This window comes from Glycine soja, chromosome 8 (assembly GCF_004193775.1).
Source record: "Glycine soja cultivar W05 chromosome 8, ASM419377v2, whole genome shotgun sequence".
Lineage (NCBI taxonomy): Eukaryota > Viridiplantae > Streptophyta > Magnoliopsida > Fabales > Fabaceae > Glycine > Glycine soja.
The window spans coordinates 4063971-4075253 of record NC_041009.1 but is presented as its reverse complement, the minus strand read 5'-3'; the positions used below and the strand labels follow the sequence as shown (position 1 = coordinate 4075253).

At 31.4% G+C, this 11283-nt stretch overlaps 1 protein-coding gene and 1 pseudogene across 1 annotated transcript; both read left to right on the top strand.

The window, feature by feature from the left end:
* The first annotated feature begins 62 nt into the window (after window positions 1–62).
* On the top strand, window positions 63–1134 carry LOC114423912 (annotated as a pseudogene).
* Window positions 1135–5520: 4386 nt separating this feature from the next.
* Window positions 5521–10432, top strand: LOC114421264 (actin-interacting protein 1-2-like). Its single transcript, XM_028387112.1, has 6 exons — window positions 5521–6026; window positions 6114–6275; window positions 6648–6834; window positions 7585–8007; window positions 9049–9456; window positions 9610–10432. The coding sequence occupies exons 1-6, from the start codon at window positions 5632–5634 to the stop codon at window positions 9865–9867; spliced, it is 1833 nt and encodes a 610-aa protein (XP_028242913.1). The 5' UTR covers window positions 5521–5631; the 3' UTR covers window positions 9868–10432.
* Window positions 10433–11283: the final 851 nt, after the last annotated feature.

Sequence of the window (11283 nt, the reverse complement as noted above, 5' to 3'; positions counted from 1 at the left end):
ACTATATAAACCCTATATTGTGACCCACAAACTCTCTCTAGCTTTATTTCTATTGCTTATGCATGCGTTCTATTTTTCTGAGTACTATTTTTCTCTTGTGCGCGGTCATGGCTGCATCCGGGGATCCCCTAGTGGTTGGTCGCGTGATAGATGATGTGGTGGATATGTTCATTCCTTCCTTCAACATGTTCGTTTACTTTGGGTCGGAGCATGTCACAAATGGCTATGACATCAAGCCATCCATGGCCATAAGCACCTAGCCCCAGTGAACCAAGTATGCACAAGTGGATACATTGGTTAGTCAATTTGTTTTAGTTATTCCAATAATTCTCTTTCTTAGTTTCCAAATCCATATATTTTAACTCATGATCTTTCTGTTTCCACTTAATTTCCAAGACCGTAGTTGACATACTTGAGGAACAAACCCATTTCGTGGTAGTAAAAGAAATCTTTGGATCTAATTCATATATAATATTTTTATTTTCTTCTATAAAAGTTTCATGATATTGCATGCATGAGTACTGGTGGGTCCAGTTTTACTTTTTTTATTTTCTAGTGGCATAAAACTTCATCTCATGCACTGAGATCACAGCTCCATTCTACCCTCAATTTCAGAAACATGCATTAGCTAGGGAATCTCTTGTAATGAGATCATCACATGTGCCCCCATGGCTTGCATGTTAACACATTTCAGAATTTCATCACAAATGTGTCAAACATGAAACATTCCTTCTACTCCAAAGAAAAAAATATTCAGAAATATCACTTTTTTTTCCTGCCATAGCTAAAATATAAGCTTCACGCGTAGTCTACAGGATATTAGATTAATTTCTCCTACTTTCAATAATTATAATTTTATTCTGTTAAAACAAAGGAATCTAATAATTAATCAAGTAAATTGTCTTGTATGCAGGAAAAGAGATTGTTCCATACCTGGGACCAAGGCCACCTATTGGAATACATCGTTACATCTTTCTGTTGTTTCAACAGAAAGTGCCTTTGGGTCTTGTGGAGCAGCCACCAACTCGCGCAAGTTTCAATATTCGCTATTTTGTCCGACAATTGGACTTGGGCCTTCCAGTGGCCACCGTCTACTTCAACTCTCAGAAAGAGCCCGCTGCCAAGAGGCGTTGAATCCTAGCTATATCTATATCGTAGCTATAAGCGACTCTCTCTTTTGAAATATGCATGGTTGGAATATATGCAAGATATCAAAACTATATAAAATATAATATATATGATAGTGAGTAATTAATAGTAGGAGGAGAGGGTGTGTGTATAGTTATATATAGGGTTGGCTAGGGTTTGAGTGACAAACCATTTTAGTCTCTCCTTCAGTTTATCAAATATATAAAGTTAATCTATATTAATTGTTGGTTTTCTTGTGTATATGGATGTATTTATGTAATTTTATTCATCAAATTATCACTTTATATATTAATATGAATAAAAGATAAATATCTCTTAATATAATAAAAACATCTATATTTATATATAGAATGAAAAAGTATTGTTATGGGTTGTGCAAGTCCCACTTATATCATAGCTATAAGTGACTCTCTCTTTTGAGATATACATGGTTGGAATATATGTAAGATATCAAAACTATATAAAATATATATGATTAATGAATAATTAATAATGAGAGGAAATAGTGTGTGTATAGTTATATAGTTGGTTAAGGTTTGAGTGGTGCAGACCACTTCAGTGGCTTTGATAACTTTTATATATATATATATATATATATATATATATATATATATATATATATATATATATTTTGTGTGTCTCTTTCAATTTTTCAAATATATAAGTTAATTAATCTATCTTAATTGTTGATGTGTTTGTGTACTTATATGTGTTTGCGCAATTTTATTCATCAGGTTATCACTTTATATATTACTTTATATATTAATATGAATGAAAAGATGAATATCTCTTGATAATAAAAACATCTATATATAGAATAAAAATTTATTGTCATGGATTGTGCAAGTCTGTTTCAAGACATAGTGATATAAAAATGCGAAAAACTAGAGACAAACTAATAAATATAAATATATGAAGAAATATAAAAAGTAATTGAATTTTAAAAAGTATTTATAAAGGATATTTATTATGATTTAGAAAGATTGAATCTCATAAGAAAAATAATAATAAGCAAATTAAACTTTGCATAGTAACTATTCTTTACCTGAATTATCGATTAGACGAGAAATGATATTTGAAAATATTTTATATAATTTTTTTTGAAGAAAAAAATAAATTAAAAAACGAGAGAAAGTATGAGATAAATTTGAATAATTATTAATGCAATGGAAATAAAATAAAATGAATTGTAAAAATTATTACAAATATATATTGTTCTATAATATAATTAATATTTTCAATCTAAATATTTATCTTTTAGATTTATTTATTAGAAAAATAAAAAATAAAATAAAAGGATAAAGATCAGAGTCATCAAGTATTATATATATATATATATATATGCGCGCGCGCGCTTTTCTATTTTATTTTATTTATTACTTTTTATTTTTATTTTCTTATCACTCAAAATCACTTTAAAAGAGAAACACAACCATCTTTCATATAATTTAGGTATAAACAAGTGGAGTCAAGCCAGTCAATTAAAGCTTAGGCTCTTGACTTGTGAAAAAATGAGTTTAATTATTTGTAATTTAACTTAACTTATTATTGTTAGTAATTCTTTTGTTCATAATTTTTTATACTTATATTTACTTGCAAAAAAGAAGATTTATCTTCTTTTAATATTTTTTTCCTCTTTAAACTTTAACCATTGCCAAAAAATTTGTAATTAAAAAATATTTTTTTAAAATCTTCATCAAAAATACTATAAGTATTTCCATGCAAATAATAATATTTATCTAAGTTTATTTTTTTTATCATATACATGTATACGTATACGTGCATGTGCGTGCGTGCGTAAATAAATTATTCATGAGTCATTAATTAATATGGAACCTATAAAATTTGATTTTGATTCATTTAAATAAGCTTAATTTAGTTTGTGTAATTAAACAAACAAGTTTGTCAAATATTTAACAAGTTAGTATAAATAATTTATAAATAACTAAATTCATTTATATCACTAATATTGTTTATATGTTTAGGTGATTCTCTCAATGATACTCATAACTAATGGTAGTTGTACTAGTCATGTTTTAGATGTAGAGCTGAAAATGGTTTACATAGTTAAATTATATATCAAATGTCTATGAATTCTTTATATTCCTTAACATGTTAAAACAAACTTCAAAAACAAGTTGATACAGATGTATATATATTGAAAATAGTAGGCATGACAACATTAATTGCAAGTGCATATGCAAGCAGTCACTAAAAAATAAAATAAAATAATCATTCTTCAAATGAATTTGGTCAAACTTTCATATATGAATTTAGCCTTAGAGTCTAACATATCATAATGAAAATAGACAGATGGTAGCAAAAAAAGATAGACCTTATTCTAATTAACTGTAACATATTAATCACAAGAACTTGATGTCACAATAGAAGGTGCATGATTCTTTCAAACCAAGATTAATTGAATTGAAGAAGAACTTGAAGACACTAAAAAAATTATACCTACAAATCTGACAACAATTATTTTTCTAACCAATCAGGACAACAATTGATGTCATAACAGTCATGTTTGCAAGATGACAATATCATTTGATACTAAATTGCAAGCATTTGTACATACAGAGCTTTTAGATACCTAAAAGATTTAAAATTTTATTTTTCTTATATTTTTTTATTACAATAATCATTAAATTTATTAAATTTTTTCCTAGTGTGATAAGATTGATTATATTGTTTTTGTCACTGTTATCTCTATTTTAATTTTTTCTTCTTCTATATTTCCCTACCATACACTCATTTACCTTGAATTTGGAGTGTACAATGACTCAACATGTTTTAATTCCAAAATTTAATAAAACTTATTCAAGAGTTAGCATAAAAGTAATTTTAAAATTTTCAAATAATAAATAAATTTTAAATTTAATTTTTTTACTTCCAACTTAAAATTTGAACTTTAAAGTAATTTCTAATTAAACTAAAAAAACAAAAAAACAGTATGTAAAGGCTATTTTATACTATATTATGTATTAGAGAAAGAATGTTCAGATTGAAGTATACTCTGACATGCACCAGGGTTCTTCAACTTGCATAAGCTCTATAATATATATTTGATAAAGTAGAGTAGACTTTCAAGGTTCATCAGACAAAATGATCATATTATACTTTTGTAAATACATTGGGAGTCTAGGATTGTTAGCTGTTAAATCAACCATTGTTCAAATTGAGAATATAAAATAAATATATAAAAGAAGATAATTATAATAATAGTAAATTATTGTTTTTAAAAATTAATAAATTTTCATTAAATTCTTATCACATTAAATCATATTAACGATTGTTATAAAATTAAAGTTTTAATCTGATGATTAAACAATGTTAAAAGTAAAAATTACATAATTAAATAAAATCAATGATTATTAAAATAAAATTTTAAATAATTTCAACAACTTAAAGTTGAAGTTTATATATATGTATATAGATTGATATAGATGGATGCTGAGAACAATAGATTTTCATGCTAAACCTTGTCAAACAAACAAGTCTATATATGTTTTTACCTCACATTAAAAGTGCAGACCTACAATTATTTGTTTTATTCATTTTTACGAAAACTTATACATGAAAATAATTATATATTAATGTAATTTTTTTTACATTACAAAAATTTATATCATTTATTAACTCAAAAAAAAAAAATACTGAGCTAGCCTTAGAATAAGTTTATGCTAATAATTTTATTGTAGTATTACATTGGATATTTAATACAAAATATTTTTGTATAATATATTATTTGATTATCCTATATAGATCTGCGATATCTATTTACGGTAATTATTGGTAGTGTTATTTCTCAGTTATGGAAGAAAAAATATATTAAAAAACCAGCTCAAAGCTTAAGAAGATTCTCTCTCATGTATTAAGAAAATAAGATAAAGGAAAAATGATGCAAGATAATTGCCCTATTTTTTTTGTGGAACAAGCAATGTAATGGAAAATAAATATTAGCTTTTAGCAGGATATATATATATATTCTTGAAAAAAAATATTAGCAATGTAATGGAGTATGTTTTAATTGATTTATTTTATTGAAAAAAAATAGAATTTGAGAGTTTTATGTAAAAAATGATAGATTAATTGACTAGAAAAAAGTTTTTAAACAAACAAAATTATACAAATTACAAATTAGAAAAATGACAATATAATTAAATTTATTAATCACTAATTTTCATAGTTTTTTACTATAAATTTTTTAAGTGATTAAAAAATTAAATATTTAATTGTTAAAATAATTTTAACAATTAAATATATTTTTTTAAAATAACTATTACAAAAATTATCTTAAAGTTTAAGATTTATTACAAAAAAAAAATAGTTGCTGTAATTATTAACATAAGATGTTAAAGGTGCGAGCCAGTGTGGTGTCTTGTGCTGTCTAATAGAGCTTGGTCGGCATCGTGCTCTGCATTCTGCACCTCTCTTTTTCTCTCTCACTCACTCACTCACTCACTCTGAGCATTCAGCAAGATGAGCCACGAGCTGTTGGAGACCTACGCCTGCATGCCCACGACGGAGCGCGGCCGCGGGATTCTGATCTCCGGCGATGCCAAGTCCAACTCAGTCGTCTACACCAACGGCAGATCGGTGGTCATGATGAACCTCCAAAACCCCCTCCACGTGTCCGTTTACGGGGACCACGCCTATCCCGCCACCGTGGCCCGCTTTTCCCCCAACGGCGAGTGGGTGGCCTCCGCCGACGCCTCCGGCACCGTCAGGATCTGGGGCACGCGAAACGACTTCGTTTTGAAGAAGGAGTTCAGAGTCCTCTCCGCTCGCATCGACGACCTTCAGTGGTCTCCCGATGGTCTCAGAATCGTTGCCTGCGGCGAAGGCAAAGGGAAGTCCTTCGTCCGCGCTTTTATGTAAGTTCTCCTAACTCATCTATTCTTTTCTTTGACTTCCTTTGACTTTAAGATCTCTTTCGTTACTCCCTGATCATATTGATGAAGGTGGGATTCGGGGACTAATGTTGGTGAATTCGATGGTCACTCTCGCCGGGTTTTGAGTTGCGCCTATAAACCCACGAGGCCTTTTCGCGTTGTCACTTGTGGAGAGGATTTTCTGGTTAACTTTTATGAGGGACCTCCCTTTAGATTTAAGCTATCTCACAGGTATGTGTAATCTCTTATGTATCAGTGTCAGAAAATCAACTTTACAAAATGTGCATTTGTGAGGCAGAAAGAAAATCATCTTTCTTTTTTATACACCTGACAACAGTATTTCTCTCAAACGTAAGCCATGTACACTTTTACATTAGAGGATATTTAGGTGGAATGGAATCCAAACTGTTGCATATTGCTATAAACTTATGAATTTGTGATCGTTTAAGACCTGAATAATAGTGTCTCTGAGGATTTTTATATTTTTTTTGTGAGATTCATGGTACATCTGTTTTGGTTTGTTCTTGCCTTTGGTTGACCCTTTGTGTGTACTGCGTTAGTCTTGGTAGATAACTGATGTCGTGATAATTTGGTTATGTGCAGGGATCATTCAAATTTTGTGAATTGTGTAAGATATTCTCCAGATGGCAGTAAATTTATAAGTGTAAGTTCTGACAAGAAGGGTATCATATTCGATGGAAAGAGTGCAGAAAAGATTGGTGAGTTGTCTTCTGAAGGTGGGCATACTGGTAGTATTTATGCTGTTAGCTGGAGTCCTGATGGAAAGCAGGTGAGTTTACGTATTTATGGCAAACACTCTCATCCTCAGATGTACTGTGATGGAAACCTAACCTGGTATCTTATTAAATATTAAGAAGAAATAAGGGTAAACCCCAATTACAAAGATAGAAGGCTGCATTACCTCCCAATTCTCTCACAAATAACAAGATAACTTCTTTACCTCCCCTGTCTATTTCTCCTTCCCTCTTCTCTCTAATACATAATGATTGATCATTTTCTTTTCTTTTAATATTACCAATAAATTAATAAACATTCTGTAAAGTAAAACACATGAAGTAAATTTTTGTTTTACTTCTTTTGGTAGCCAGACATACATTTTACTTTCTCCTGATGCTACTCTGGAACTGATGCTTTCCATGCACGTTTTAACTTTTTGGTTATAGTTTATTTTAGGAAAATTTCTATGTAGTTTAGAAGGATATATATATATATATATATATATATATAAGCAATAGGTGTTTGCAATTTTACTTCTTGATGTTGTCATACATGTGTTGATTGCTTGGTTACTAGATATCTTAGGCATGATAGATATAGTTTGCATAGTTCAATCTCCTTCTAGTTAACTTTTGTGTATGTAGTTAAACAAACTGCTCTATTTGCTTGATTATTAGTTTTTTCCTCCATTGTTTTTTTACTTGTATCTTTGTGCAAGTCTCTTTGTTCCCTTTCACTGTAAGACTGCAACACACATTTTGAGTAATGACAATCTGATCTACAGTTGTAATGGTGTCTTTAGGTGCTGACAGTATCTGCCGACAAGTCTGCAAAAGTATGGGACATTACTGAGGGCAATAACGGAAAGGTGAAGAAAACATTGACTTGTGCTGGCTCTGGTGGAGTTGAAGACATGCTAGTGGGGTGCCTATGGTTGAATGATTATCTTGTCACTGTTTCTCTTGGTGGGACAATATCTATATTTTTAGCAACTGATCTTGATAAAGCCCCGACAACATTTTCTGGACATATGAAAAATGTTTCCTCCTTAACTATTCTTAGAAGTAACCCTAGGGTGCTATTGTCTAGCAGTTATGATGGCTTAATAGTTAAGTGGATTCAAGGGATTGGATATAGTGGAAAACTACACAGGAAGGAAAATTCTCAAATCAAATGCTTAGCAGCTGTAGAAGAAGAGATTGTTACATCTGGATTTGATAATAAGGTGAATGTTTTGCTTATATTCCTTTGGCTTATATGAGAATGATAATCATTACACTACGTTTACCCAATTTCCATCTCTTCTATTGGATAAAAAAAAAATCAGTGATACTTGTCATTTGCATTTAAATAATATATTTTTTATGTGATGAAATAAAATTTTCATGTGGTATTATCCATATAAAGTATAAAGTATATTGACAGTAAAGTTTTTGACAGGGCACTTGGGTATGGGGCTGGATTAGAAAATAAGGTGGAACAGGACTTGGATCAATTGTTGGATTTGGACCCATGCACAAACAAGCCTAAGATCTGGAAAGTTTATTCCAGGAGGCAGCAAAAGGGAATAGGGAGGAGAATTAGTTATGCTAACTTTGCAAATTGGTTAGGACCAAGTAGCTGAAATATAGGGAGGAAGAGGAGGGCGTGAGAGGCATGCCTGGGTAATCACGTTAGTTTATGGAGAATAGCTTCTCTAAGGAGCCTGAGGCTCTGGTTGAGTTCCTTTGTAAGAGCTTTACTGGGAGATATAGCTGCTCTTGAATGAACAATACTTATACACCAGTTCTTGCTCCTCGTGTCCTATCAGTTTCATAGAAATTTCCATGATACAATTGGCTAAATCTATTGAACTCACTAAATGGCAACATTAAAAATTGCTTTACTGGGAGATATTATAGTTTGCCAATTTATATTCTTGTGATCTTACTTTATCTGTCTTGGTATTACCTGGAAAGATTGATTTTGCCTACTGATCAGCATCTTTTATGCTGCCTATTGTTCCTAGAAAGATACTTAAGAAATAATTGTTTATGCTTTATTCTCATGCATATTGTAGTGTTGTCAGAAAGCCATTCCGCAATTGTGACATAGATCTTCATTCAGTGATTTTTTATGCTAAGATATGGGCAAATTAGTTTTTTTTTCCTTGGGGGGGTGGGGGGAGGGCTAGCAAATTCCAAGGCTTCTGCGGTAAATGAATATTATGGAGAAATGTTGGTTTCTTTCTCTGATCCTTCCACTTCCTTTCTTTTTTGTCAACCAGATAAGGCGAGTTTCTTTACATAGGGATCAGTGTGGAGATACTGAAGCCATTGATATAGGAAGTCAACCAAAGGACTTGAGTGTTGCACTTCTTTCTCCTGAACTTGCTCTAGTTTCAATTGATTCAGGAGTTGTCATGTTGCGTGGTACCAAAATTGTGTCAACCATAAATCTTGGGTTTATTGTGACAGCATCTGCTGTCTCACCTGATGGAAGTGAAGCCATTATCGGTGGACAGGATGGTAAATTGCACATATATTCTGTTTCTGGTGATACTCTTGTAGAAGAGGTAGTCCTTGAGAAACATAGGGGTGCTATTAGTGTCATACGTTATTCCCCAGACATTTCAATGTTTGCATCAGGGGATGTCAATCGAGAAGCTGTAGTGTGGGACCGTGCCTCCCGAGAGGTAAGTAGAACTATGAGCATTGATAGCCACAGTATTATGTTTAATGATTTCTCTCTAATGTGCTTATTGTGCTTTTGGATGTGTTTGCGGTTGAAAGTAAGAAAAAATTTGTGTGATTACCTGTGTAATCATTGACACCACCCTCCTTTGCAGGTGAAGCTGAAGAACATGTTGTACCATACTGCTAGGATAAACTGCCTAGCGTGGTCCCCTGATAGCCATAGGATTGCTACAGGATCACTCGACACATGTGTCATCATATATGAAGTTGATCAGCCTGCATCTAGTAGAATTACCATAAAGGGTGCTCATTTAGGTGGGGTTTATGGGTTAGCATTTACTGATGAATATAGTTTGGTTAGCTCAGGTGAGGATGCTTTTATCCGTGTTTGGAGGATAACCCCTCCTTGACTGATCAAGGTCAGTTTGGAAGTGAATTTGGGAAATATTTGTTGGATTTCAAATTTCTTCCTTTAGAGGGCTTATAGAAGTCAAGACTGATGATGATGTGCTTATCACCATAAGTTGGTCATACACAATCCTATTGCAAATTTCAAGCCTCGTTTGGTGGTCACTCTTGACATTGGTGGTATAAAGTTGGGGCCATTTTCTTGTTGCCTTTTATAAGTAGCTGATTTTTGTGAGTTTTGATATCTAGACTATGTTGGTACCGGTGTACATCACTATTTGTCTTGGTTTGCTCTGGAATCTAAAAGCAATTTATGATACCAAAGATTTTTAATAGTTGTGCCAATTGTCAAAAGGACCTTGTGTACATTACAGGGGATCAATATGGATATTGAGAGTTTTTGTGTTAAAAGTGTTGATAGATTAGAGAACACAGACAATGAGTTCTCCCCACCCAAAGCCCCACCTCTTTAGAGGATACACTTAATCAGCTGCCCCTGTTTGAGGCCAGATTGATTGTAATGTTTGTTTGTAGTTCGAATGCAGTTATGTGTTTGTTGTTTTTTAATTTATTCAATGTGATTCACAAAGAAAATTTTCAAGAATTAAGGAAGATCTCTGGGATCTACATACATTTTCACAAATAAGTTATCTTTATATATGACGAGTAAGTGCCACGAATCAAGAAAAAAAGAGTTAAAAATATTTTTAAAAACAGAAAGAATTCATGGAAACTATTATTCTTTCATTTCGGATTTATGATATATTTGAATTTGTAATGTTGATTCGATTGCTATCTAGTTATTAGTTAGGTTTTGATCTGGGTTTATGTTGAAATTTATCTCAAGATTTGCTTTATCTTTGAGCTTTAGTTGCTAATTTTTTTTTTAATAATTAATGGTTTTTAGTTAATTTATAATTAACTTTGGTCAAAATAATTAATTTATAATTAGCTTAATAATTTTACTAATAACCATTATTAGTTAATAATCTGACAGATTAATTAAAATCGTTAATCTGTAAAATTGAGGGACAAAATGTTACAACTTACAATTAAAAATTCGGAAATCAAAGTCCTGAATTTGATAAATTAAAAATTTTAAAATTATAATCTAACTTTTTATTTATTCATTCAAGTAAGGATCTCATGATTGATTCCGCAACTCAATACACTCAACCTTTGAGTTGGGGGCAATTATTTCATATTGGACTTAAAGTTGAATTTGTATAGTGATCGATCTTGAGCGGGAGCCTAATTCAACTCAAGTTGTATGTGTCGATAAAAGTCAATGACTAGACACATAACTCTTACAACGCATGTGAACAACAAATCATACCTAACCAAAGTTAAGTCACCTTATCACTACAGCAAAACAAAGTAATGTTACTTTTTGGAGGCCTTAGGTTCCCCAGTAAAGA